The 27,039-nt window shown below is 58.8% G+C and overlaps 2 protein-coding genes across 2 annotated transcripts; both read left to right on the top strand.

The window, feature by feature from the left end:
* The first annotated feature begins 20 nt into the window (after positions 1 to 20).
* On the top strand, positions 21 to 6,219 carry PIH1D1 (PIH1 domain containing 1). Its single transcript, XM_029073551.1, has 10 exons — positions 21 to 94; positions 1,508 to 1,600; positions 1,697 to 1,763; positions 1,984 to 2,163; positions 3,398 to 3,459; positions 3,648 to 3,729; positions 3,826 to 3,919; positions 4,144 to 4,219; positions 5,038 to 5,181; positions 6,084 to 6,219. The coding sequence occupies exons 2-10, from the start codon at positions 1,511 to 1,513 to the stop codon at positions 6,123 to 6,125; spliced, it is 837 nt and encodes a 278-aa protein (XP_028929384.1). The 5' UTR covers positions 21 to 94; positions 1,508 to 1,510; the 3' UTR covers positions 6,126 to 6,219.
* Positions 6,220 to 7,768: 1,549 nt separating this feature from the next.
* Positions 7,769 to 26,257, top strand: SLC17A7 (solute carrier family 17 member 7). Its single transcript, XM_029073430.2, has 12 exons — positions 7,769 to 8,198; positions 16,616 to 16,868; positions 17,857 to 17,975; positions 18,152 to 18,266; positions 18,380 to 18,467; positions 20,047 to 20,133; positions 20,382 to 20,524; positions 20,726 to 20,875; positions 21,211 to 21,343; positions 22,740 to 22,850; positions 22,983 to 23,110; positions 23,697 to 26,257. The coding sequence occupies exons 1-12, from the start codon at positions 8,137 to 8,139 to the stop codon at positions 24,045 to 24,047; spliced, it is 1,740 nt and encodes a 579-aa protein (XP_028929263.1). The 5' UTR covers positions 7,769 to 8,136; the 3' UTR covers positions 24,048 to 26,257.
* Positions 26,258 to 27,039: the final 782 nt, after the last annotated feature.

A 27,039-nucleotide genomic window follows, 5' to 3' on the forward strand; every position in this document is an offset into this window, starting at 1 on the left:
CTCCTCGCCTCCTCATTGGTCCGGCGCCCAGCCGGGACCGGAAGTCGGGCACCGGGGCGCCGGAAGAGTGGCGGTGCCCGGGACAAAGAGGGAGGTGAGGCGGAAGAGGTTGGGAAAGGAGGGGGGCGAGGACGGGCATGGCATGGACGGACCCCAAGATGGGGAAGGGGCCCGAAGAGGGAGATGGGGGGCTGGGGGCGGGAGGAGGAAGCGGGGAGCGATTGCAGGGTGATGGGGGAGAAGCCGGCCGACCTGGGGGGGGAGGCTCCAATAGTAGGGGAAGCCCCGTGGCTCAGTGGAAAGACGCCGGGCTGGGGAGTCCGAGGTCATGGGTTCGAATCCCCGCTCTGCCACTTGTCAGCCGGGTGACTGTGGGCGAGTCACTTCTCTGGGCCTCCGTGACCTCATCTGGAAAATGGGGATGAATAATAATGTTGGTATTTGTTAAGCGCTTACTCTGTGCCGAGCACTGTTCTAAGCGCTGGGGGAGAGACAGGGTCATCAGGTCGTCCCACGTGAGGCTCACAGTTAATCCCCATTTTACAGATGAGGGAACGGAGGCACAGAGAAGTGAAGTGACTTGCCCACGGTCACACGGCTGACAAGTGGCAGAGCCGGGAGTCGAACTCATGATCTCTGACTCCGAAGCCCAGGCTGTAAGCCTCACGTGGGACCCCCTGATGACCCTGTATCTCCCCCAACGTTTAGAACAGTGCTCTGCACAGAGTAAGCGCTTAACAAATACCATTATTATTATTATCATCAGTTAAGCGCTGATTGGGTGGCAGGCACTGTCTTGAACGCTGGGGTGGATACAAGCAAATCGGGTTGGGCACAGGCGCTGTTCCCCATGGGACTCCCAGTCTCAACTCCTCTCCCCTCCCCCCCGTTTCACAGATGAGGGAACTGAGGCACAGAGAAAGGGAAGTGACTTGCCCAAGGTCGCACAGCAGACTAGCGGTAGTGCTGGGATTAGAACCCATGGGTGTAGGAGGAGCAAAGTGGGGTCACAGATGGAGAAAGGGAGAGGTCTTCATAATAATAACAATGATGGTATTTGTTAAGCACTTATTCAGTAGTATTTCTTGAGCGCTTACTCTGTGCAGAGCACTGTACTAAAGGCTTGGAATGTACAGTTCGGCAACAGAGACAATCCCTGCCCAATGACGGGCTCACAGTCTAAACGGAATATGTTTGGCACTTACTATGTGCCAGACACTGTTCTAAGCTCTGGGGTAGATACAAGGTAATCCAGTTGCCCCACGTGGGGCTCACAATCTCAATCCCCATTTTACAGATGGGGGAACTGAGGCATGCAAAAGTGAAGTGACTTGCCCAAGGCCATATAGCAGACAGGTGGCGGAGGCAGAATTAGAACCCACATCCTCTGACTCCCCAGCCCTTGCTCTTTCCAATAAACCATGCTTCTTCTCTTGGAGGCGGGGGTCTGGAGCCAAGGGGATACCCGTCCCCTCTGCCAACCCCTCCCACATCTCAACCCCTCCAGGTCATGGCGGGGAAAGCGGATGATTCCCTACTCTTCTCGGGCCAGAGTGAGGAGGATGAGGACCAGGCTCTGTACGAGCGCATCCTGCTGCAGGTGGAGGGCTGGGTGCCCGGGTCCTGAGGGGAGCGGGGAAGAGGGGCTGAACCGGGGGGCCACGAGTCACCGCCTCGCCATCCATCTTCTCTCCAGGCTACGCAGAAGATCTTCAATGCCCGCTCTCCCATGCCTGACTCAAAACAGATAAGACCCCAACCAGGTATTGAGGCGGGGGAATAGGCTTTAGGGGTGGGGGAGAGGTCGAGATGGGAAGGGCAGTGGGAGAGAGGGAAAGAGGAAAAAAAAGGGAGAGGCAGAGTCACGTCGGGACGGACAGCGAGCTGTGTAAGGGTGGAGCTGATTCTGGTTCTGGGTGGATAACCCTCGGGTCGCCTGCCACTGTTCCTGCTATTTCTCCTCCCGCACCTCTCCCGCTCCAGGTTTCTGCATCAAGACCCGCTCCCCACAGGGGAAAGTCTTTATTAACGTCTGCCGTTCCCCTTCCATCCCACCCCCGGCCGACCTGACTGAGCAGGAGCTGCTGTGTGTCATCGAGGACGACCAGACAGCCTTCCGGATCCCCATGAGCCTGGGGGAGCCACACGCTGAGCTGGACAAAAGTAAGAGAACAAGCTTCCCCTCCCTTTTGCCCTCCTCTGCCCCCACCCCCACCCCAAGGGCCCTGGGTGAGGCCTCACCTGTCCTCAGCTCCCGGCACCTGCTCCTCTAGCTGAGAGTCCAGATCCCCTCCCTGTCCCGCCGGCACCGCCCCCCTCCCAACTCCCAGAGCTGGGAGGGCGATGCCCAGCCCCGGGGAAGGGGGCAGTCGATCGATCAGTCGACGGTATCTGTTGAACATTTACTGTGAGCAGAGCACTGGATTAAATGCTTGGGGGAGCCCAACACAATACTTGATAGACACCTTCCCTGCCCACCGGGAGCTTACCGTTAAGAGGGGGCGATGGACCTTAAAATGAATTATGGATGTGAACATAAGCGAATAAATACATAAAAATAAACGTGGGTATTTGTTAAGCTGTTAAGCGCAGAGTCCTGGACTAAGCGCTTGGGAGAGGAAAGTACAACAGAGTTGGTAGACGCCCCCTGCCCACCAAGCTAGAGGACGAAGCAGACATTAAAATGAATTTTGGGTATGTACATGAGGTGCTGTGGTGTCCTGTCCACCTCTCCCTTTGGGAAGCAGCACGGCCTAGCGGATGGAGCACGGGCCTGGGCATCAGAAGGACCTGGGTTCTATTCCCGGCTCCGTCACTTGTTTGCCCTATGATCTCAGGCAAGCCCCTTAACTTCCCTGTGCCTCAGTTGCCTCATCTGTAAAATGGGGACTCAAACTGTGAGCTCCATGTGGGACAGGGACTCTGTATAACCCGATTACCTGTACCTACCCCAGCGCTTAAAACAGTGCTTGACATATCGTAAGTGCTTAAGAAATTCCATCATTATTATTAAGAGTATCGTCAACATTGCTATCTATATAGATGCCATGAAACTCTTCCCTTGGACTCAGCCACCTTCAGACCCTTAGGTTTGCTGGGACTCCATTCATTCAATTGTATCTATCGAGCGCTTACTGTGCGTAGAGCACTGTACTGACTTCTTGGGAGAGGACATCACAACGAAAAACAGGCACGTTCCCTGCCCACGACGAGCTTACGGTCTAGGGGGGAAGCCAGAACGCAAGCTCTGGGGTCCTACTCCATCAATAAAGTGTATCGAGCACTTGCCAAGAGCAGAGAGTACTGCACTAAGACCCAGGAGTGGACAGAGAAAGTCAGAAGATGCGATCTCCATCCTCGAGGAGCTTACAATCTAGCAGGGTCCCGGCTGTTGCAGGTGGGCAAGGGTGCACGGCGTACGACGTGGCAATCAACAGCGACTTCTACGAGAAGCTGCGGGTGAGGCTGGGGTGAGGGGGCCCGGCGGGGGCGAGGGGCGTGCAGTCGAGGGACGCGGGTGCCAGCCGGGGGAGGGGGCTGGGGTCCCGGAGCGGGGCTAGGACGAGGAGTGGGGGCCGGGGAGGGGTGGGCTTGCCGGACCGGGGGACCGCAGGTGCCGAGTCCCGCCCCCTGCGTCCTCCCTCCAGACCAACGACTTCTTTCTCGAGTTCTTCGTCACCGTCGCCCTGGAGGGGCTGAGCAGCAAGTACGGGGTGGAGCTGAGCAGCGGTGAGGAGCGGGTGGGTGGGTGGGCCCGGGGAGGGGGCGAGGGGGCCCGGGGAGGGGACGGAGCCCTCCGACACCCCTCCTGTCCCTCCCCCTCAGAGTGGCGCCTCCTGAAGCATCGGCCCTTCCTCGGCTCCATCTCGGAGCAGAGCATCCGGACCCAAAACCGTCCGGGGATCCAGGAGCTGGCAAGGTGAGGCGGGGGTGGGCGGCAGGAGGGGGCGGAGCGAGCAGGCAGACCTCCCCCAGTCCATCCAACATCCTTATCAATCGATCAGTGGTATTTATCAAGGCAAGGGGCTTCCAGTCCCTTTAGCTTTGGAGAGAGGAGATTGAGCCTCGCTCCGTCACCGCTCCCCCGCTTTTCTCTGCCTCTCCCTGACTGTCCGTCCGTCTCCATCTCCGTGTCTCCGCCAGCCCCGAAGCTCCGGCTCTGACCCTGTGGCTGGAGCCGCCCAGTCTCATGACGGCAGAGATCGCTCTGCCCAAACTGGTGAGGGGGCCCCGGAGGGGTGGGGGGGTTGGGGGCCAGGCTCCCCAGGAACATCTAACGTGGTGGCCAGCTTTGAGCCGAGGGGTGGGGTGGCGGGGTCTGTGTCCGTCCTCTAGACTGTAAGCTTGATGTGGCGGGGAGCGTGTCTGTTGTATTGTTATATGGTACTCTCCCAAGCGCTTAGTACAGTGCTCTGCACACAGTAAGCACTCATTAATTGATTGTGCATGTGCTCCCTCTAGACTAAGCTCGTCGGGGGCCGGGAATGTGGGTTATAATGTTAAGTTGTACTCTCCCAAGCGCGGAGTACAGTGCTCTGCACACAGTAGGCGCTCAATAATTGATTGCGCGTGTGCTCCCTCTAGACTAAGCTCGTTGGGGCCCGGGAATGTGGGTTATAATGTTACGTTGTACTCTCCCAAGCGCAGAGTACAGTGCTCTGCAATAAATGAGAGAGAGAGAGAGAGAGAGAGAGAGGAGAGAGAGATCCCTGTGTCCCCCCGGGGCCGGATTAAAGGCCAGGTAGAGAGAGAGAGGAAGTGTGTGAGGGAGACAGAGAGAGAGGAAGTGTGTGTCTGTCTCCCTGTGTCTGTCCCCCCGGGGCCGGATTGAAGGTCAGGTAGCCCCAGCTCAGGTAGCCCCAACCCTGGGGTTCCTAGCCACCGCCCCAGTCCGGTCGCCCTGCAGTTCTGCGATTGGCCACCGGAGGCCGCCCCGAGACCGGCGGAGCCGCAGGGACCCGACCCTGACTCCTTCCGTCTCTCTGTCTCTCTGTCTCTCTGTGTCTCTGGGGGCCCCCACCCCCACCCCCCCCTTAGGACTCAGCTCGCTCCCTGGCCCTGAGCCTGGGCGAGGATCGGCTCGTATTGGCCGGCGCCGACTCCCCTTACCGGCTCGACGTGTACGTGCCCCATAACGTGGTCCAGGAGCGGAGCCGGGCGGCCTTCAACCGGGACAGCAAGGTGCTCCGGCAACACTGTCGTTATCGTTATGGTGTCTCTTAAAGCGCTCACTAGGTGCCAAGCACCGTTCCAAGCCGCTGGGGTAAATACAAGGTCACCGGGTTGTCCCACGTAGGGCTCCGGGTCTCGAGCCCCGTTTTCCAGATGAGGGAGCTGAGGCCCAGAGGAGTGAAGTGGTTCGCCCAAGGTGACCCAGCAGACAAGCGACGGAGCCGGGATGAGAACCCACGATCTCTGACTCCCAAACCCCGGGCTCTTTCCACTAGGCCGTGCTGCTTCTCTGCTAACTCTCAGTTACTATTAATAATGTTGGTGTTTGTTAAGCGCTTACTATGTGCAGAGCACTGTAATAAGCGCTGGGGTAGATACAGGGTAATCAAGTTGTCCCACGTGAGGCTCACAGTCTTAATCCCCATTTTACAGTTGAGGTAACTGAGGCACAGAGAAGTTAAGTGACTTGCCCATAGTCACACAGCTGACGGGTGGCAGAGTCGGAAATCCAACCCAGGACCTCTGACTCCCAAGCCCGGGCTCTTTCCACTGAGCCACATTACTACTGATAATAATAATGGGGGTTTTGGATAAGCACCGGGGTAGACGCGTGATGATCCCTGACCCACACAGAGCGCTAAGAGGGAAGGAGAGCGGGTACCGTCCCCATTTTTACAGATGAGGATACCAGAGCCCAGAGAAGCGAAGTCACCCGCCCAAGGTCACACGGCAGGGAAGCGGCGGAGCCGGCGGCGGGACCCGGGTCTCCCGTCGCCCAGCCCCCACGCTCTTTCCACTGGGCCGCGCGACGGCTCAAGGCGGACCTGCGCCCTGGGGTGGGGGGAAGGGTGGGGGGTGCTATTTTGGGGCGACGATACGGGACGGAGACATCTAGGCTCTCTTTCGTCCAGATCCTGACGGTCACCATGCCCCTGCAGACCCCCTGCCGCTGAGCTCCGGGACTCCCGGCCACCCTGGAGATGGGAGTCCGGGAGAGGCCGCGCTCTCTCCCAGTGTGTGTGTGCAAATAAAAGACTTGAACCTGAACCTGTCTGTGTCCCGACCTCTTGGCAGAGGGCGGCAGGGGGACGGGGGCGTCTCGTGGGGGAAAGGGCCACCTAGGCCTTGAGGAGGGTGGCCGCTTCCTTGGTCTGTCTCCATGACGACAGCCTTCACTTGGGGGGACCTGGCAGCTGGCCGCCTCCCCCTCCCCCTCTCCATCTGCTCCCCCTCCTCCCCGTCCCCCCCCCTCCAGCTCACACCTGGCACGGAGCCGCCGCCCACTCCCGGGCAGCCCCACCGTCCGGCCCCGGCCTCCGGGCCCCGCCGTCCCCACGTCCCGCACCGCCAGGTGGCACCGGGGATGCCACAGTCGTGGGGGGTGGTCCCCCCGTCCCCCCACCTACCCTCCTCCCCCCCCCACACCACCACCACCTCAACTTCCCGGCCGTCAAGCCAGCCCCGAGGGCCCGGGCTCCGCGAGACCCAGCGGGTGACGGGGTCTCGGGGGGCCGGGAAGCCGGGATCCTGGCTTCCGGGGAGACGTGTGCGTCTCGGCTGCCGCCCCTTTCGTTTCTCATGAGCCTCCCTCCCCGGTCTTTCCCCTAGTTCGTGGCTCGGAGCCGACCCGTGAAAATTTAATACCCAGCGCATTAGGCGGGGTGGAGGGGAGGGGCCGGGTCGGGCGGGGTGGGAGGCGTCAGGGTCCCCCCTCTTTCTTTCCTCTTCTTTTCCCTCCTCCCGGCCCCTGCCTCTCCTCCTTCCCTTACAGAAACCGGGTATCCTGTCCCCACCGGGCTCCGGCCTCCTCGGGGACCCCGGCGTCCGCCCCCCGCCCCCTCCCCTCTTCCCGCCGCCCGAAGCGGGTCTGCGGTGCTCGTCGCCGGCAATTCCAGGGTTACTGTGGGAACCACGTGTTCCCAGCCCCGGGGTCCCCCCGGAGGTGCGGGGCGGAGGTGGGGGAGGGGGGAGGGGGCAGCCGGGAGAGGGGAGGATTTAAAGGGCCCGGCCGCTGGCCGTGGTGCTGCCGCTCTCCTCGTGGCCGGGAAAGCTGGGGGGACGGGACTCCCGGACGCCCCCCGAGGCTGGGAATCCGGACCCCGGTCTTCCCGCGGGGAGCAGGGACTATGTAGGGGCTGGGGGGGAGGGAGACGCTGGAAGGAAGGGGGTAGAAGGCCAGTGGTGCCAAAGGGAGTGGAGCTCGGGTGGACTTGGGTCTCCCTGGTCAGCGGGGGAAAGGGGGGGGGAAGAGAAGGGGCTGGGGTGGGACCCAGGAATGCAGGTCCCCAGCCCCTCCCCGTTCCCCCCTTCCCTACCTTCCTTCCCCCCTCCCCCCTAGCGCTATATATAACCCACCGGGTAGGGGCGGGGCCGCAGCCTCCCCTACAGTAGCTCCTATCCCGGCCACTGGCTCTCCCAGGACCCCCACCCCCTCCATCCACCCCTTTTCCGCTCCATCTTTTGCCTCTCAGGACCCCCCCTCCCTTAAACCTGAAACCTCCAGTTCCCTCTGTCAGGACACCACTCACCTTCCTCCCTCAGCCCCTCTCTCTCCCCCCCCCCCCCCGCCCCCGACCAACTCCACCTTCTCTCCGCAATTCTCAATCCACCGGAATCCCAAAGCCGGACTTTCCAGGAGTGACATTCCCAACTTTGGGTTTGGGGGGGGGGGCGGTGTGGGAGGGCACCCGTGAGAAAGGACCCTCTGCACTCATCGGATCTGAGCAGCGCCCCTGGAATTCCAGACGGCGTTCCAAAGTGGCGTTCCCTTCCATTCCCGAAGACCCTCCCCCCAAACCTGGGATGTGCTGACGCCCGCCCCCCCACGTTCTGGGCCTGGGAGGCGCAGGAAAAAGAGAGAGAGAGACAGAGACAGAGAGAGAAGGGCGGGGCGCTGGTGTACCATCGCCTCTGGGGCCGATCGCCCCCCGGAATAGCAGGAACGCCGGCCAGCATCCCACCGCCATGGAGTTCCGGAAGGAGGAATTCCAGAAACTGGCCGGGAAGACCTTGGGCCACCTGCACCGGTGAGTTCTTTACCCCAGTATTTGTGTGTGGTCCCCGTCCCGTCCCTCCCAGCCCACTCCAGACCCTCCCTAGCCTTGGGACGTCGACCGGGTAGGAATATTCCAACGCTCCTACCGCATCCCGGACGGCTAGGGTCCGACGGGAATCCCGGGGAGGGCGGGGGACAGGAGAGGAGACAGACAGGCAGGGCCAGGACCAGTGGGGCACGGTACCTGGGCTTCTGGAGAGAGACACACAGAGAGGGGGAGAGTGTCCCGGTCGGAAAGAGTGAGAGGGATGGATTCCTGGAGTCTGGCAGCAGGTTGGAGCAGTCTCTGAGCTCGGCCCCGGGGCCGTCTCCGCCTCCCCTTGCTGCCTCGGTCTCCTCTCCCTACACTTAACCGTTCCTTCATCTCCCCTCTGCCTTTTTGCCCCTCTGTCAACCTCTCTGGCCTCTGTCTCCATTTCTGTCTCTTCTCCCTTTGCATCCACCCCCTCCCGTCCCCCCCGCCCCGCATTCTCTGGTCTGGAGGGGGGGGGGTGGGAAAGGCAGGACCTAGCAGCCCCCTTCCCCCAGTCTCTCATCCCCGCCCCTCCCCCCTTCTCCCTGACCAGGCCTAATCCAGGCCCAAAGCCGATTGGCAGCGGGTGGGGAGTGGATGGAGGCAGGAGGGAGGACCGTGTCCTGGCGTGGGTTGAGCCAGGACGGGGGGAGGGGAGACCCTGGAGCCCCAGGGGGCAGAGAAGGCCTGAATCCTGGAGTTCTTCCTGACACAACCCCGGGTCACCTCCTGCCTCTTCCTCTTCGAGGAAGTCGCCCCTTGTCTATCTCGACTCCTCCCTGCTGCGGGGCCTCCTTATTCCTCGTAGGGAGGCAGGAGGGAAGCAGGGCTCCCTCTCCGGGGGTCTTCCCCGCCAGACCTTCACCTTCAAGTCCTCGAGGTGGGGGTGGGCAGCGGAAGGAAGGTCCTTGTGAGATGTCCCGCAAAGATGTCGGTCTCTCCGATTTTCAGTCTGAGAGTCTCTGTTCCCACCCCATCTCTCTCTGTCTCCTTCTACCTCCGTCTCTCTCCCTCTGTGTCTCTCTGCCTCTCTCTCTGTGTCTGTCTTTTCCTGGGACGGATTCCGTTTCCAGCCCCCTGCACTTCACCCTTTCCCAGAAGGAAGAAGGAGTTCAGTGCAGGGGAGAGAGAACAGGAAGGGGCCGAGAGGGGCCGGCGAGCCGGGAGCGGGCAGAAGAGACTTCTAGAATCAATCTCCGCAGTAGGAAGGAGTGAGGGTAGACTCAAGGTGGACAGGGGCTAGGTCTATGCAGGAACAGTGGAATGACTGAATTGACCCTGGCGAGCCCTGGGGGACTCTAGGTCATAGCCGCCTCTTCTGCCCACTCCCCTCCTCTCCCCCCCACTGTGGTCTGGCTCCATGTCAGAGATATTACTCAAAACTGCGGAGACCGACTATAAATATCCCACGCGAGGGTTGGGCCGGGCCGAGGGGTGGGGAGATAGAGTCCGAGGGCAAGTGACCCCTCAGGTAGGGTGATCAGAGTCATTCCAGCCTTCCCTCTGCCTAGCCCTCCGGGAGAGGGGTGATGGTGCTCTGGGCAGTTGGAAAATCCTTTCTCCTGAGTTTGCCTCCGCAATGCCCACTCGTAGGCCTCCTGGAGATTCCCTGTCCATCTGGAAAATGGAGGGGGAGCGGGGCGGGAATTGGGGTGAGGAGGGTGTGATGCCCTGAGAACGCCTCCCCTCGGGGGGCTCCTTGACATAACTGCCTTCTAATTCCACCACTCGTCTGCTGCGTGACCTTGGGCAAGTCATTTCGCTTCTCTGGGCCTCAGTGACTTCATCTGTGAAAGGGGGATTAAGGCTATGAGGTCCAAGTGTGACAGTGACTGCATCCAATCTGATTAATTTGTATCTACCTCAGCGTTTAGTGCAGAGCCTGGTACATAGTAAAGCACTTAACAGATGCCGAATTGTACATTCCAAACAGTGCTCTGCACATAGTAACTGCTCAATAAATACTATCGAATGGATGAATGAATGAATGAACCTGGGTCCATCTCACTGCAGCTGGGGGAGGAGGGCGGTGCCGGGGACCCTTTCCAGAGATCTCCTGGTTAGGAGACACCCCCCACCCCCACCACCACCAGCTTCTCTCACTGCAGGCAAATCATCTCACCCCTCTCCCATCTAGGACCTTTCCCCCCAAGCTTCTGCTCCCCCCTCCCAGCAATCAGACCGGACTGGGGGCACCTCTCAATCAATCAGTAGTATTTATTGCGCTCTTATAGTGCGCGGAGCACTGTACTAAGCGCTTGGTAAGAGGACAATACCACAGAGTTGATAGGGAGGTCGGGGAGGATTCTGAGACAAGAGGAACCGGTCGACCTTCAGCTCCTCTCCCCTCCTCACAGAGTCTGCAGCGGGAGGGAACCGGGGCAGAGTATGGAGGAATGTCTGATGGGGAGGAAGCTCCGGGTGTCTTCGGGGCGGGGAGTTCGGGGGATGTGGGGGGTCCCCCGATCCCTTCTTGAAGCTCTAGTTCTTTCGGGCAGGGTCGGGGCTTGGGCCTCGGGAAAGGAAGGAAAGGCAGGCCTCGGAAAGGCAGGCCAGATCGGCTCCCAGGGAGTCCAAGCCCCCCGCCCCCGCCGCCTCCGCAGCCACCTCTTCCCAGTTCTCGACACCTCGGTTCGCGCGACGCCCGAGATATATATATATATATCTATCTATCTCCAGGCGTGAAGTCGGAGAGAGCGCCGAGCGAGAGCGAGAGAACGAGCGAGCCAGAGAGGCCTCGTTTCTGGGACGCCCCCCTCCCGACCCTCCCAGGCTGGGAAGGACCGTGCCCGGGGGAGGGGAGGGGGCCGAGGGGCAGGGCTGGGGCTGGGGGCTGGTCAGAATCGCCCCCCCCACAGCCCCACTTATTCCAGCAGGAGAAGGGGGAGGCGGACAGGACGGGGAGGTGATCAGAGATGGGGTAGGGTGGCCTAGTGGATAGAGGCCGGGCCTGGGAGTCATGGGTTCTAATCCCGGCTCTGCCACTTGTCTGTTGTGTGACCTTGGGCAAGTCACTCCACTTCTCTGGGCCTCAAGGACCGCATGTGTAAAACGGGGATTGAGGCTGTGAACCCCATGCGGGACAAGGACCGTGTCCAGCCCGATTGGCTTGGATCCACCTCAGCGCTTAGTACAGCACCTGGCACATAGTAAGCGCTTAGCAAATACCATAATAATAATAATTAATTTAAATTATTATCGGGCGATCTCCTTCCCTGTCCATTTCTCTTCGCCTTTGTCTCTACCTCTCCTTCGTCTCTTCCCCTCTCTCTAACTGGACCCTAAAGTCCCGGCTATTTCATCGTCCCCTCGGTCTCCTTCGGGGGCCTGGTGGGAGGACGGGGGGCGCCCCCCGGCCCCCGAGAAAGCCCAGAGGCTGAGATCCAAGATGCTCCAGGCTAAAGACCGATGCGCTTCCCCCCTCCCCAACTTCCCACCTGGACCTCGGATCCCCGGACACCAGATGACGCGGGAAGCAGGAGCCGGGGGGCGGGGAGAGCAGAGAAGAGCCAGCTGGACCGGCCCTAGTGTCCCCACTGGACTGATCCTAGAATTCACCGGGACCAGAGGGGGATGGAGGGGACCTTTGGTCCCCTCGGACCCGACACCCCCACACCCCCACAAGTTCCCCTCCGGATTCCTTGGGGGAGGGAATCCCCTCCGGCTCAGATGCCTAGGGGAGGGAGAGTCGCCGGGCTGAGCCGGGCCTTGAGTGAGGGAGTCGGGGTGGTGGGGCCGAGACGAGAGGTCTCCGGCCATTTGGAGGACGAGGCGGGGTTAACTCGGCTTCTGCCTTTCTCTTGTCTCTGTCCCTCTGTCTTGACCTCTCGGCGGCCCCCCGGCACATCCCTGACCATCTGGCACTGCCCAGCCCAACCCAACCCCACCCTGCCGCCCTCAGCCCGTCATCAGCCCGTTATCAGCCCATCCTTTGCCCTTCCTCTTGCCCTCCTCCAGCCCATCCTCTGCCCTCCCTCTGCCCAACCCCACCAGGCCTTCTGCCCTCCTTCTGCTCGCCCTCATCCCATCCTCGGCCCATCCTTAGCTCTCCCTCAGCCCTCCCTCAGCCCATCCTTAGCCCTTCCTCTTACCTTCCTCCAGTCCATCCTCTGCCCTCCCTCTGCCCGCCTTCTGCCCTCCCTCAGCCCAACCCCACCAGGCCTTCTGCCCTCCTTCTGCTCGCCCTCATCCCACCCTCGGCCCATCCTTAGCTCTCCCTCAGCCCTCCCTCAGCCCATCCTTTGCCCTTCCTCTTACCTTCGTCCAGCCCATCCTCTGCCCTCCCTCTGCCCGCCTTCTGCCCTCCCTCAGCCCAACCCCACCAGGCCTTCTGCCCTCCTTCTGCTCGCCCTCATCCCACCCCTGGCCCATCCTTAGCTCTCCCTCTACCCACCCTCAGCCTTTCCTCTGCCCTCCCTCTGTCCTCCCTCAGCCCACCCTGGCCCTCACCCAACCTGTCCTCAGGCCACCCTCAGCCCTCCCCCCACCTTGGCCCTCCCCCAGCTGGTCCTCAGCTTGCTCTCAGGCCCCTCCCCCCTTCCCCGGCCCTCCCTCAGTCCACCCCAGGCCTCCTCAGCCCTCCCTCAGCTCAATGGCCTGGCGATGCGGGAGTAGCGGGGGCGGGCGATGCGGGAAGGGAAGGCCGAGAGAACAGGCCAGGTTTCTGAAGGTCAGGGCTGGGCAGGGACCGAAGCTTGGGGAGTCATTTCCACTCTACCTCCCCATCCCAGGAATCATTTCCGCCTGGGTCTGGCCCCCACAAGCCTCCAGGGAAACCAGGGAGGCCCCCGGGGAGCAGGCTGGGGTTGGGAATCGGCAGGGGAGCAAGTCAATAGACCCCCAGAGAAGGATGGGAGTGTGCGATTAGACTCCATACATTAGTACTGGTGGCAGGCTGGAGCTCGGAAATTCGACATTTGACTCCAAGATGAGAAACTGATAACAGGAGAGGAAATTAGAGCTATCTGACTCTGATCCCAGATATTGATCTATCGCATCCCCATATTAGGAGAGATGATTAGCTCGCTCTGACTCCGAGATTGGATGTGCGACTCCACTCTTCGACAGATAATAATACTAATAACAACAACGGGGTTTGTTAAGCGCTTAACAAACTATGTGCCAGGCACTGTTCTAAACGCTGGGGAAGATACAAGGTAATCAGGTTGTCCCAGGTGGGGTTCACAGTCTTAATCCTCATCTTGCACATGAGGTAACTGAGGCACAAAGAAGTTAAGTGACTTCCCCAAAGTCACACAGCTGACAAGTGGCGGAGCCGGAATTAGAACCCACGACTTCTGACTCCCTAGCCTGCGCTCTTTCCACTGAGCCACGCTGCAGATGACAGGTTCGTGCTCAGGACGGGCTCTGGCATCAGAAGACCATATTTGCTCTTAGTCACTGGAATCGGGACGTCAGGACTCAGTGTGATGAAAAAAGATCCGAACTGCGGCCTCGCAGTGTTGAGGGAAGGTGAGAAGCTGGATTAGGTTTTAGAGGAGCTGATGCTTGGCTGGATTAGAAAAGCAGCGTGGCCTAGTGGAAAAAGCCCGGCCCTGGAAATCAGAAGACCTGGGTTCTAATCTCGCCTCTGCCACTCGCTTGCTGCGTGACCTTGGACAAGTCATTTAACTTTTCTTAACTCAGATTCCTCAACTGTAAAATGGAGATCCAAATCTTGTTCTCCCTCCTACTTAGAGTGGGAGCCCCCTGTGGGACCGGGACTGTGTCTGACCTGATTAACCTGCATCTACCCCAGCGCTTGGAACAGTGCTTCTCACAACATAAGCGCTTAACAAAGTCATAATTATTACTATATAATATATAGTGGACTATAAGACATTATTATTATCATTAGACCTGGACAAGGAGGAATTAGCGCTCACCCTGCTTCCTGCAGAACCAAATGGATCCTGAAGCGTGAGGACCTTGGGGTAGACTCGAGAAGGGACTTCTGGAAAGAGTGGGACAGAGGAGGCTTCAGGGGAGGGGAGGGCTCTTCTTCTCTGATCTTCTCCGCAATCCTCTGGAGGGCTGGTGTGCATGTATGTGTGAGCTAGACGTGAGAAATAAAATGTCCCCTTTAGCCGCCAATTTCCCCCATGCACCGTGACCAAGTGGGCGAGTGGGAATGGACACGTTTGGTCCTCCCGCCCTTCCCGTGTTCTCTCCCTCGACGGCTCCCCCCAGCCCCTCACGTTTCTTCTCTGTGCTGCCTCACGCCCCCCTCCCCTTTTCCCTCCCCCCCACCGGGCCTGGCTGTTCTCGCCCCCTCCTCCCCCGGCTCCGTCTTTCTTTCCATCTGTTCCCCAACGCTCTGAGCCTGGCGCGGGGCCGGCGTCTCCTGCATTCATCTTTCCTTCCTTCCTTCTTTCCTTCTTTCCTCCCTTCCTCCCTCCCTCCCTTTCTTCCTTTATTCCTCCCTCCCTCCCTTTCTTCCTTTATTCCTCCCTCCCTCCCTCCCTTCCTCCCTTCCTTCCTTCCTTCCTTCCTTCCTTCCTTCCTTCCTTCCTTCCTTCCTTCCTTCCTTCCTTCCTTCCTTCCTTCCTTCCTTCCTTCCTCCCTCCTCCCTCCCTCCCTTCCTTCCTCCCTTCTTCCCTCCCTTCCTCCTCCCTCCCTCCCTTCCTCCCTCCCTTCTTCCCTTCCTTCCTCCCTCCCTTCTTCCCTTCCTTCCTTCCTTCCTTCCTCCCTCCTTCCCTTCCTTCCTCCCTCCCTCCCGCCTTCCCTACTTCCCTCCTTCCTCCCTCCCTGCCTCCCTTGCCTCCCTTTCCGGCTCTGTCCCTCCGTCCTTCCGACCGTCTGTCTGTGTCGGTCTCTCCCTCCCTCTATCTCTCGGAGTCTCTCTCGGACTGTCTCCATCTCGGCCCCCTCAGTCTTGGGCTCCAGCTCCCGAAGTTTCTCCTCTCTGGGCCTCTCCCTCCTTTGAGCTCCTGGTCCTCCCCCGCCCTGGGCCGGGCCGGGATAGTGAGGGCCTTCGTGTCCCGACTTTTACCGGGCGCTGCCTGGCCCTAGCTCCGCTAGACGCTCTGTTTCAGGCTGGGAGGAGGCCGAAGGCCCTGTTCTTTGACATGAGAAACGGGGCGGGGGCGCACCCAGGGAGACTGAGGCCAGGACTCCTGGGTCCCCCCCATTCCAGCCACCCCAGGCTGACACGCTCTATTTGAAGCTGCTCAAGGTGCTAACGAGATGCAAAGAGGAAGGTGTCGCAGGAACAGATGCTAGTCAGTAACTGCTGTTAAAAATAACCCTCCCCCACCCAAGACTGGATGTCTGAACACCCCCCCCCCCAAATCCTTATCCCAGCCCAGCCCGGCAGCCTCTGCTCCCTTCGGAGTCCCAGGCGTCCCAGTCCCTAGCACCCCCCACCCCCCTCAGCCTCTGTTTTTCCCTGGTGCTCTGCCCCTCATTCATTCGTCCATTCATTCAATCGTATTCATTGAGCGCTCGGAAAGTAGAAGCAGCGTGGTTTAGTGGAAAGAGCCCGGGCTTGGGAATCCGAGGTCATGGATTCTAATCGCGCTCCAGCAATTTATCAGCTGTGTGACTTTGGGCAAATCACTTAACTTCTCTGTGCCTCAGTTCCCTCATCTGTAAAATGGGGACTAAGATTGTGAGCCCCACGTGGGGTAACCTGATCACCTTGTATCTACCTCAGCGCTTAGAACAGTGCTTGGCACATAGTAAGGGCTTAACAAACGCCGTTACTATTATTATTATTATTCTCTATGCTTCAGTTACCTCAGTAAAACGAGGACTAAGATTGTGAGCCCCACCTGGGACAACCTGATTACCTTGTAACTACCTCAGCGCTTAGAACAGCGCTTGGCACATAGTAAGGGCTTAACAAACGCCACTACTATTATTATTATTATTCGCTGTGCCTCGGTTACCTCATCTGTAAAATGGAGATTAAGATCGTGAGTCCCACGTGGGACAACCTGATTACCTTGTGTCTACCCCGGCGCTTAGAACAGTGCTTGGCACATAGTAAGCGCTTAAGAAATATCATCACGATGATTATTACAATTCGGCAATAAAGAGAGACAATCCCTGCCCACAACGGGCTTCCAGTCTAGAAGGCCCCCTCCCCCGGGTCTCCTCGGGGACCCCGGGGTCCGAGCCTCAAGGGGATGGTGATTCGGGGGGTCTGGGAGACGTGGGGAGGGGCGGATGTCCGGGTTGGGGGGAGGCAGCAGGGACCCTCCAGACAAGAGGGGGGGGGGGACCGGCCAGGGGCGGAGCCCGGCCCAGGAGGGCCCCCGGCCCCCGGCCCTCGGGTCGGAGGGAGAAGAGGGTCGCGGGGAGAGGGGGTCGGGGGGCGTCCCCCCCACCTCCCCTCCCCGACTGAGCCCCTCCCGGCCCGCTCTGGCCGCCAGCCTCCTGGAGAAGCGGCAGGAGGGCTCGGAGACGCTGGAACTGACGGAAGAGGGGCGGCCGGTGGCCGTGTCGGAGCGGCGGAGGCCCGTGCTGGACTGCACCTGCTTCGGCCTGCCGCGCCGCTACATCATCGCCATCATGAGCGGCCTGGGCTTCTGCATCAGCTTCGGCATCCGCTGCAACCTGGGCGTGGCCATCGTCAGCATGGTCAACAACAGCACCGTGCGACGCGGAGACAAAGTCCTCATCCAGGTGCGGGAACCCTCCCGGCCCCCTGGGCAGGTCACTACACTAGTCTGGGCCTCCCCAGGTACTCGTTCTGTCGGCCCGGGCCTGGGAGTCAGAAGGACCTGCGTTCCGATCCCGGCTCCGCCACGTGTCTGCCGGGTGACCGCGGGCAAGTCACTTCACTTCTCTGGGCCGCAGTTCCCTCACCTGTAAAATGGGGATTGAGACTGTGAGCCCCACGTGAGACAGGGCCTGCGTCCAACCCGATTTGTTTGCATCCCCCCCAGCGTCTAGTACAGTGCCCGGCACATAGTAAGCTCTTAACAGACACTACAGTTATTATTATTATTGTTGTCTCCCCTCTAGACTCCGGGTTCCGTGTGGGGCAGGGACTGTGTCTCACCGGATGATCTTGCATCTAACCCCAGCACTTAGTACAGTGCTGGGCACATAGTAAGCGCTTAACAAATATGATGATTTTTAATTATTATTATTCGTTCATTCATTCAATCAATCAATCAGTCGTATTTATTGAGCGCTTACTGTGTGCAAAGCAGTGTACTAAGCGCTTGGAAAGTCCAATTCGGCAACAGATAGAGACAATCCCTACCCAACAAAGGGTTCACGGTCTAGAAGGGAGGATGCAGATATCAAAACAAGTATTATTCGGCCATTGAGCCCTTACTGTCTGCAAAGCACTGTACTAAGCACTTGATTATTATTACTATTGTTATTATTACCATTATTATTCCGAGGGACCCAAAAGCCAGGCATGAGCTGGGGACAGGTTCTGGGCGTCCCGTGGGGGATTCTGCACAAAACGAGACTCTTCAACTCGGATTTGGAGGCCCCATGGGGGCTGAGGGCTGAGGAGGGGGCAGGCCTCTGGGGTCCCTCGCCAGCCCAGCCACGAAGGAGACCTCTGGGGCTGTGGTCTGGTGGGGGCCGGCGGTGGTCCGGGAGTTGGGGAGGGGGCGCCTCTGGCATGCCCCTCTCTCCCCTGTCTCCTCAGAAAGCCCAATTCGGTTGGGACCCCGAGACGGTAGGCCTCATCCACGGCTCCTTTTTCTGGGGCTACATCGTCACCCAGATCCCCGGCGGGTTCATTTGCCAGAAATTCGCTGCCAACAGGTGCGAGGGGCGAAGTGAGCGGGGGGGTGAGGGTGGGGTAACCAGGGGCTGGAAGTGGGACCCGGAATGAGGGGAGGAGAACGGATCTGGGGAGGAGGCCGGGGTTGGGCCGGGCAGAGGCGCGGCTCCCCACCTCCCTCGACCACGACTGATTTTTTTCCCCTGTGTGCCCGCAGGGTGTTCGGCTTCGCCATCGTGGCCACGTCCACGCTGAACATGCTCATTCCCTCCGCTGCGCGCGTCCACTACGGCTGCGTCATCTTCGTCCGCATTTTGCAGGGCCTGGTGGAGGTCTGGCCCCGTCCCTTTGCCCACCGCCCCGCCCTTCGGCCCACGACCCCGTCCCTGCGCCCACGCCCCCACCCGGGCACTGACCCCCCCTCCACCCCCTCCTCCTTCCTCAGGGGGTCACCTACCCAGCGTGTCACGGGATCTGGAGCAAGTGGGCCCCCCCACTGGAGCGGAGTCGTCTGGCCACCACAGCTTTCTGCGGTGAGGGGCGGTGGGGATGGGGGAGACGGGCTCCAGGGCTACTAAGGAAGGGCGTGGAGGCTGGGCGGGGCGGTGGCAATAATAATAATAATGTTGGTATTTGTTAAGCGCTTACTATGTGCAGGGCACTGTTCTAAGCGCTGGGGGCGGGATACAGGGTCATCAGGTTGCCCCATGTGAGGCTCACAGTCTTTATCCCCCTTTTACAGATGAGGGAACTGAGGCACAGAGAAGTTAAGTGACTTGCCCACAGTCACACAGCTGAGAAGTGGCCAAGTCAGGATTCGAACCCATGACCTCTGACTCCCAAGCCCGTGCTTTTTCCACTGAGGCACGCTGCTTCTCTAGTGGTCCGGGGAGGCAGCCCTGGCTGGTGGAAAGAGTCCGGGCCTGGGAGTCAGGAGATCTGGATTCTAATGTCGACCCCGCAACGAGGCTGCCGTGTGGTCTTGGGCAAGTTACTTAGCTTCTCTGTGCCTCGGTTCCCTCATCTGTAAAATGAGGATTCAACACCTGTGGTCCCTCCCGCTTAGACTGCAAGCCCCATGTGGGACAAGACTGTGTCTGGCCTGATTGTATCCTATCCTCCTTAGCACTTAGCAGGGTGCTTCGCACAAGGCAATACTTTTATTATTATTATCACTGTAGCAGGGAGGAGGATGCCTGATGCTCGAGGGGAAGCAGCTGAGGCTAAGTCCAAGGTGCTCAATCAATGACAATTATTGAACACTTACTACGTGCAGAGCACTGTGTTAAAGGCGTGGGAGAGTACAGTAGAGTCGGTAGATCCAGTCCGTGCCCTCAAGGAGCTGTCAGTTTAGTGGGGAAGCCGGACATTAAAGCAAATTACAGATAGGGTAAGCGGGAGAATATAAGGAGATGAGGATATAGAGAAGCAGCGTGGCCTAGTGGAAAGAGCGCGGGTTTGGGGAGTCAGAGGTCGTGGGTTCTAATCCCGGCTCCGCCACTTGTCAGCTGTGTGATTTGGGGCAAGTCGCTTCACTTCTCTGTGCCTCAGTTACCTCATCTGTAAAATGGAGATTAAGACTCTGAGCCCCACGTGGGACAACCTGATTACCTTGTATCTACCCTAGGGCTCAGAACAGTGCTTGGCACATCGTAAGCGCTTAAGACTGAGTGCTTTAAGGTCGATGGTAAGGAGAGTCTGTTTGACGCAAAAGTGGATGAGCAACCACTGGAGGTTCTTGAGGAGTGGGAAGATGTGGATTGAATTCTTTTTCCTAAAAAATTATCCCGTCAGCAGAGAAAAGTATGGACTGGAGTGGGGAGAGACAGGAAACGGAGAAGTCAGCGAAGAGGCTGATGCAGGAGTCAAGGCGAAATGGGATATGAATTTGGACCAGTGTGCTAATAGATTGGGTGGAGAGGAAAGGAAATATTGTGGAGGTAGAATCTGCAGGATTTGGTGACAGATTGAATATGTTGGTTGAATGAGATAGATGAGTCCAGGATGATGGAAGATTTTTGTGACAGGGAGGATGGTGGTGGTGTCTATAGTGAAGGGAAAGTCAGGAGGAGGGGGTTCCTGGGTGAATCCTCTGGGGGTCCTTCTTCCCAGGCTCGTACGCGGGGGCCGTGGTGGCCATGCCTCTCGCTGGAGTCCTGGTCCAATACTCAGGCTGGAGCTCGGTCTTCTACGTGTACGGTGAGTCACCACCTGGGCGCTGGGCACCTGGGTCCCGAGGGGCAGGGACGGGCTGGGGACGGGGTCAGAAGGTGAGGGCGGGCTGGGGCTGGGAACTGGGCACCTGGGTCCCCGAGGGGCAGGGGCCGGCTGGGGCTAGGGGCTGGGGGCTTGAATCTTTGAGGAGGACGTGGTTAGAAGGCAAGGACAGGCTGGGGCTGGTCGCCGGGCTCCTGGGTCCTCACTTCCTCGCGGGTCCGGGCTCTCAGGCAGTTTCGGGATCTTCTGGTACCTGTTCTGGCTCCTGGTCTCCTACGAGAGCCCCGCGCTGCACCCCAGTATCTCGGAGGAGGAGAGGCGGTACATCGAGGAGGCCATCGGCGAGAGCGCCAACCTCATGAACCCCGTCACGGTCAGGGGGCGGCCGGGGGATTGACCGAGCCGGGGGCCGCTGGAGTCGGGCTGGTGGGTGGGCGAGGAAAACCTGGGGCCTGAGCCAAGGGCTAAAGGGAGAAAGGCACGGTGGAGATGAGAGAGGGGAGCGTGAGGGCGGATTGGCGGGGGAGGCCGGTTTGAGTCCCCTTCCCCCAGCTCCCGCCCCCTACCCCCGCAGAAGTTCAACACTCCCTGGCGCAAGTTCTTCACGTCCATGCCCGTCTATGCCATCATCGTGGCGAACTTCTGCCGCAGCTGGACTTTCTACCTGCTCCTCATCTCCCAGCCCGCCTACTTCGAGGAGGTGTTCGGCTTTGAGATCAGCAAGGTCAGGCCCGGCCCCCGGGGAGGCCCAGGGAGTCCCGCCCTCGATCTCCCGAGAGAAGACAAGAAAAGGGGCTTGGCCAAGGCCGGGTGGAGGCCTGGGATGGAGTGGGTTCGGCCTGGGATGGAGTGGGCTCGGCCTGGGATGGAGTGGCCTTGGCTTGAGATGGAATGGGTTTGGCCCGGTGGCCTGGGATGGAGTGGGCTCGGCCTGGGATGGAGTGGGCTTGGTCCTAGGACCTCACCTGTCCATGTCCCCCATCCCGGCCCCCCAGGTTCAGGTCCTGGGGGGCATGGCCAGCCTCAGCCCCTCCCCCTCTGTCTCCCCTCCCACCCCAGGTGGGGCTGGTCTCAGCGCTCCCCCACCTAGTCATGACCATCATCGTGCCCATCGGGGGCCAGATCGCCGACTTCCTCCGCACTCGCCGCATCATGTCCACCACCAACGTGCGCAAGATGATGAACTGCGGCGGTGAGAGCTGGGCCGGGGGTGTCCTGACCCCATCACCACTCAGGGAAGCAGCGTGGTTCAGTGGAAAGAGCCAGGGCTTGGGAGTCAGAGGTCCTGGGTCCTAATCCCGGCTCCACCACTTGTCAGCTGTGTGACTTTGGGCAAGTCACTGAACTTCTCTGGGCCTCAGTTACCTCATCTGTAAAATGAGGTAAAATGAGCCCCACCTGGGACAACCTGATGACCTTGTATCTCCCGCAGCGTTTAGAATGGTGCTTGGCACATAGTAAGCCCTTAATATATACCATCATCATTACTATTATTCAATCGTATTTACTGAGCATTTACTGTGTGCGAATCACTGTACTGAGCCCTTACAATTCATTCACTCATTCATTCTGTTGTATTTATTGAGCGCTTCTGGTGGGCAGAGAACCATACTAAATGCTGGGGAGAGTACAATACAACAATAAATAGACGGATTCCCTGCCCACAACGATCTTACAGTCGCGAGGGATGGACGGATGGACATTAATATAAATTAATAAGCAACGGATATGTACTTTAGTGCTGTGGGGCTCGGAGTGGAGATGAAAAAAGGAAAGAAGTCAAGGTGACATAGAAGGGAGTGGGAGAAGAGGAAAGGGGAGCTTAGTCAGGAAAGGCCTCACCATCATCATTGTCATCAATCGTATTTATTGAGCACTTACTGTGTGCGGAGCACTGTGTTATATGCTTGGACAGTACAACAGAGTTAGCAGACACGTTCTCTGCCCACAGCACAGAAGAACCTGGGTTCTAATAACCAGCTCCTCCAGTTGTCTGCTGTGTGATCTTGGACAAGTCACTTCACTTCTCTATGTCTCAGTTACCTCATCTGTAAAATGGGGATTAAGACTATGAGGCTCATGTGGGACATGGACTGTGTCCTACCTGATTATCTTATGTCTACTCCAATGCTTAGAACATTGCTTGGCACTAAGAAAGCACTAAACAAGTACCGTTATTTTAAAAAAAGAGCTTACAGTCTAGAGGGAGCTCTATTTGGTCGTTTTATTGCCAAGCCATTTGCTCCTCACAACACCCTTGCATGGTAGGGCTCCGGTATTGTCCCCATTTTACAGATGGGGAAACTGAGGTATGGGGATGTTAAGTGACTTGCCCAGGCCACACAGTAGACAGGTGGCAGAGCCGGGACTAGAACCCCCTGGAGCTCCCACTCCCAGGCCTGCAGCTGTCCCACCTTGCCACACTGCCATCATCATCGATGCCATTTATTGAGGACTTATTGCGTGCGGAGCACTGTATTAAGCATTTGGGAGAGTAGGTGGACACGTCCCCTGCCCACAGTGATCCTGAACGGAGTCCAGGGGTGGGGTAGGCCCAGACTGACGGATCTCCCCTCCTCGCCTCCCAGGGTTCGGAATGGAGGCTACCCTGCTGCTGGTCGTTGGCTACTCCCACTCCAAAGGCGTGGCCATCTCTTTCCTGGTTCTGGCCGTCGGCTTCAGCGGTTTCGCCATCTCCGGTGAGGGGCCTGGCGGGGGTAGGGGCACGGAGAGGGGAGGGACAACCCAGGGACTACCCTCGCCGTCGTGTCTCCGCGCTCGTGTCTCTGCGGGCCGTGTCTCTGTGGGCCGCTGACAGGCTTTGCCCTCAGGCTTCAACGTTAACCACTTGGACATCGCCCCTCGCTACGCCAGCATCCTCATGGGCATCTCCAACGGCGTGGGCACGCTGTCCGGCATGGTCTGTCCCATCATCGTGGGTGCCATGACCAAGCACAAGGTACTGATAGGAGGAAGGGTTCTCTGAGGGGTCTCCGTACTAAGCGCCGGAGTGGATACAAGCAAATCGCTTGGACACAGTCCCTGTCCCACGTGGGGCTCACAGTCTCAATCCCCATTTTACAGGTGAGGTGACAGGCCCAGAGAAGTGAAGTGACTTGCCCAAGGTCACACAGCAGACAAGTGGCAGAGCTGGGCTTAGAACCCATGACCTTCTGACTCCCAGGCCCAGGCTCTGTCCACCATGCCATGTTCCTTCTCATTACGATACGTGACCTTTGGCCAGTCACTTAACATCTCTGTGCATTGGCTCTCCCGTTCTCGCTCCTACTTAGACTGTGAGCCCCAGGAGGGACAGGAGCTGTATCCAACCTAATTCACTCGTGGGGTGCCCTACCCCAGCACTTAGAGCAGTGTTGGGCACATAGTAAGGCCTTAATAGATACCGCATAAAGGGGACGCGGTAGGGGAGGAGAAGGCCGCAGACTGAGCTAGGTTGATTTCGGTTTCTTTCTGCCTCTTTCTCTGTCCACACTCTCTTCCCCCGGACTCCCTCCCTCCCGTCTCCCCTTCTTTGGGCCCGGCAGACGCGGGAAGAATGGCAATACGTGTTCCTCATCGCCTCCCTGGTGCACTACGGTGGGGTTCTCTTCTACGGGATCTTCGCCTCGGGAGAGAAGCAGCCATGGGCCGAGCCCGAGGAGCAGAGTGAGGAGAAGTGTGGCTTCATCCACCAGGACCAGCTGGGGGCCAGTGAGGAAGACGAGGACGAGTACGAGGAAGATGGGGCGCCCCCGGCCCCCACGGGTCCCCCGGCCCGGCCCCCGGCCCCTCACGGCTACGGGGCGACCCGCTCCACCCCTCGGGCCCCCAGCAACTGGGTCTCCTTCGACGATCCCGCTCCCTCCCAGCCCCTCGCCCCTGGCCGGGACTTCTGAGGCGGCCCCCCGTCCCCCCTCATCCCAGGAGCGGGGCTAGTGATTTCCTCTGTGCGTGTGAGAGACGGAGCGTCTGATCGAAAAGGAGGTGTCCAGACACCCCCAGCCCTTCTCAGGCTGCAACCGGGTTCAAACCATGGTTTCAAGCGCCTCCCCCATCCTCCCTCAGCTGATCTCAGGTGTTTCCAGTCTCCCCCACCTTTCCCAACTAGTTGTTTCATGGGCCCACCGACCCTTTGGGCCCATGCTCCCGGGCCCGGGCCCGGGCTCCCTTTGTTACTGCACTTCCAGCCCTCTTTTGGCTGGACGAGGCCCTCTCCAAAGCACTCGATCGATGGTTTCAAGCCCTCCCAACCACCAGGCCAATCCATTTCAAGTTTCCTCAGATGTTTGTGGAGTCTTCCCTCTCACTCTGAATGGTTGCTACAAGACCTCCCTAAGTCATCTGTGGGTGTTTCAGGACCTCTCTCAATTCCTAGCTGGCAGTTTCAAGTCTTCCTGCTCGGGTTTTGGAAGTGTTCAGGCCCCTCCCCAACCAGCAATTTCTCAAGCTCCTCTGTCTCTGACCACCCCCACCCCTAAAGTTTCAAGTCCCTCTACTCAGGGGTTTTATTCTCCCTCGGGCAAGTCCTCTGTCTTACTACAAAGTATTTTCTTAAGTGTCCTGAGGAGGGGATTCTCCCCACGCTCCTGACCAGCAGTTTCAAGTCTTCCCATCAGTCATGTCAGGGTCTCTCTTTTCCCCCGACTGGCCGTTTCAAGTTCTTCCCAATCCTCTCTATGAGCCTCTCTGTTCCAGACTGTCAATTTCAGGGCTTTCTCTAGCCCCTGCTGGGGTTTCAAGGCTCCCAAAGTCCTTCTTGAATTGGTCCTAGGTCCAGCCCTGGCAAAAGTACTACTGGGGTACTGAGAGAAGTCATCTCACGCCCCTTCGAGGCCAGGGCCGCCTCCTCCAAATGGGTCCACGAGAGACCACAGCAGGTGCAAAGGCAGCTCGGGTAGCTTCCCCGGCACGTGCCCGCTCTCCAAGATAACATATCCCAGAAGGCCCTGAGACTCTGAGCCCTAAGCCTCCCTCATGCCAATTCTCCCAGAGATTGGGGTACAGAGGGAGCTCAAGACTATAGTTTTCCCCAAAACCCAGGTGGATTCAGGCCTCCCTCTGATCCCCGATGGGCACTCCCCCCCAGACCTCCATGTCTCTAGCCCCCCCCCCCAGACTTAGCACCCCATCCCTCCTGGGGGAGTCCCAACTCTCTCCCCTCCAGGCACAAATGGAGGGTGAGGCCCTGCTCTGCCCGTCCCCACAGCCGCTCTGCTCCCCTGGAACTGACGTCCACCAGCGTTTCTAGGAGACACGCGCGAAATGACCCTCCTCCCCCTGGGGGAGCCAGCGGCAGGTGCCCTGGCCCAGCATGCTCTAGACAGACACCTCCAGCCTCCTACACCTGCCCGCCCCGGCACGGTCTCGGGGTCGGTTTGGTGCTACCTGAGCCCAAACCAGCCAGCTCTCCTTCCTGGGGCCTTCCGGTGCCCCCTACCCTGCCTAAGGAGCCCCAGGGACAGCTACTAACCCTCCTGCACTGTCTCTGAGGATGTTTTTGGCACCCACCCTCAGCTCTGAGGGATCTGAGCCCAGCGCTCTTCAATCGCCCTCTGGGCAACCCACACCCAATCACAATGGCCATTTTCCTCACAGGCCCACGAGCCCTCCCCACCATCCCTAGCCCCCTCTCTGGCGTGGTCTTTAACCTCTTCCCCCTCGCACTTTCAAAATGGCTGTTCCCATCACCCCACATCTAAAACGACTACTCACCTCCTGGCGGTTTCAACCTCCCTCCCTCTTCCGCCTGCACTTTCTCCATGGTGGTTTCAAGGCCTCCCACTTCCTATGTGGGCCCTCCTTGCACTTTACCATACCTTCCCTCCCTTCTGGTGGTTTTAAACCACTCCAATCCATTTCTCCCCCAAGCCTTCACCAGCGGTCTCCAGACCCATCCCCACCACCCCTTGGCGAGTACCCATTCCGGGGTGAACGACTCAGAGTCCGGGTTTCCCCCCAACTCCGGGGATCCCAGTCCTCCTTCCCCCATCCTCCTGGGGTCCCTGCTCCGTCTCTGTGTCTCTGTGTTGTGCTCCTGCTCCTGCCCACTTCCTTGTCTGAATAAAATGCTGTTGTGTAAATATATAAATACACAGTCCCAGCCCCACCACTCCTTCCTTGCCTTGTTCCTGTAGTCTTGGGGGGCCAACACTTGCTCTCCCCCCACCCCGGTAACACGGATATGCTGCCTCCCCATCTCCAAACACAGATTCACATCACTGCCTCCTGGTTTTCTGTTCTGGTCTTCCCTCATTAATTATCTAGTTTCTAGTTGGGGGTGGGGGACCCTGGATCCCCTTCTGCTTGGGGATCTATTGGACCTTGGAGCCGGAGAGGGGGGAAAGGAGTGGTTCGCTGCAGGGGGCGGGAGGAGGGCTTAAGGGGAGAGAGGAAGGAACCGCAGACCTGTCAAAGGGCAGGGACTGTCTCTGTTGCTGAATTGTACATTCCAAGCGCTTAGTACAGTGCCCTGCACATAGTAAGCGCTCAATAAATACTATTGAATGAATGAATGAATGAATGAAATGAGAAGAGGGGAGAGGAGGCAGGAAGGGAAAAGAGCTGAGGACTGGATTGGGAAGAGGGTTGTTGCTGAAAGGTGGAGGAGAGGGGAGAAGTAGAAATACTTGAAGAAGAGAGATTGGCATCGGGCAGGAATAGTAATAGTATTTATTAAGAGCTGACTGTGTCCAGAGCATTGAACTAAGCACTGGGAAAGAATATTGCTTAGTAAAAGCGCTTAGCACAGTGCTTTGCACACAGTAAGTGCTCAATAAATTCGATTGAATGAATGACTATTGTACTGATAAAAATTGTATTATTTATGAAGTGCTTACTATGTGCCGGGCAACGTGCTAAGTGCTGGTGTGGATGCAAGCAAATTGGGTT

The sequence above is a fragment of the Ornithorhynchus anatinus genome, chromosome 10 (genome assembly GCF_004115215.2).
Source record: "Ornithorhynchus anatinus isolate Pmale09 chromosome 10, mOrnAna1.pri.v4, whole genome shotgun sequence".
In the NCBI taxonomy this organism is placed as follows: domain Eukaryota; kingdom Metazoa; phylum Chordata; class Mammalia; order Monotremata; family Ornithorhynchidae; genus Ornithorhynchus; species Ornithorhynchus anatinus.

What these genes read in the sequence shown, in the direction of transcription:
- PIH1D1 (XM_029073551.1), top strand. Translation starts at nt 1,511, where the DNA reads ATGGCGGGGAAAGCGGATGATTCCCTACTCTTCTCGGGCCAGAGTGAG. An exon ending in ACGAGCGCATCCTGCTGCAG is followed by an intron (nt 1,601 to 1,696) that starts GTGGAGGGCTGG and finishes TCTTCTCTCCAG; the next exon opens with GCTACGCAGAAGATCTTCAA. An exon ending in ACACGCTGAGCTGGACAAAA is followed by an intron (nt 2,164 to 3,397) that starts GTAAGAGAACAA and finishes CGGCTGTTGCAG; the next exon opens with GTGGGCAAGGGTGCACGGCG.
- SLC17A7 (XM_029073430.2), top strand. Translation starts at nt 8,137, where the DNA reads ATGGAGTTCCGGAAGGAGGAATTCCAGAAACTGGCCGGGAAGACCTTG. An exon ending in ACCTTGGGCCACCTGCACCG is followed by an intron (nt 8,199 to 16,615) that starts GTGAGTTCTTTA and finishes TCTGGCCGCCAG; the next exon opens with CCTCCTGGAGAAGCGGCAGG. An exon ending in GAGACAAAGTCCTCATCCAG is followed by an intron (nt 16,869 to 17,856) that starts GTGCGGGAACCC and finishes CTGTCTCCTCAG; the next exon opens with AAAGCCCAATTCGGTTGGGA.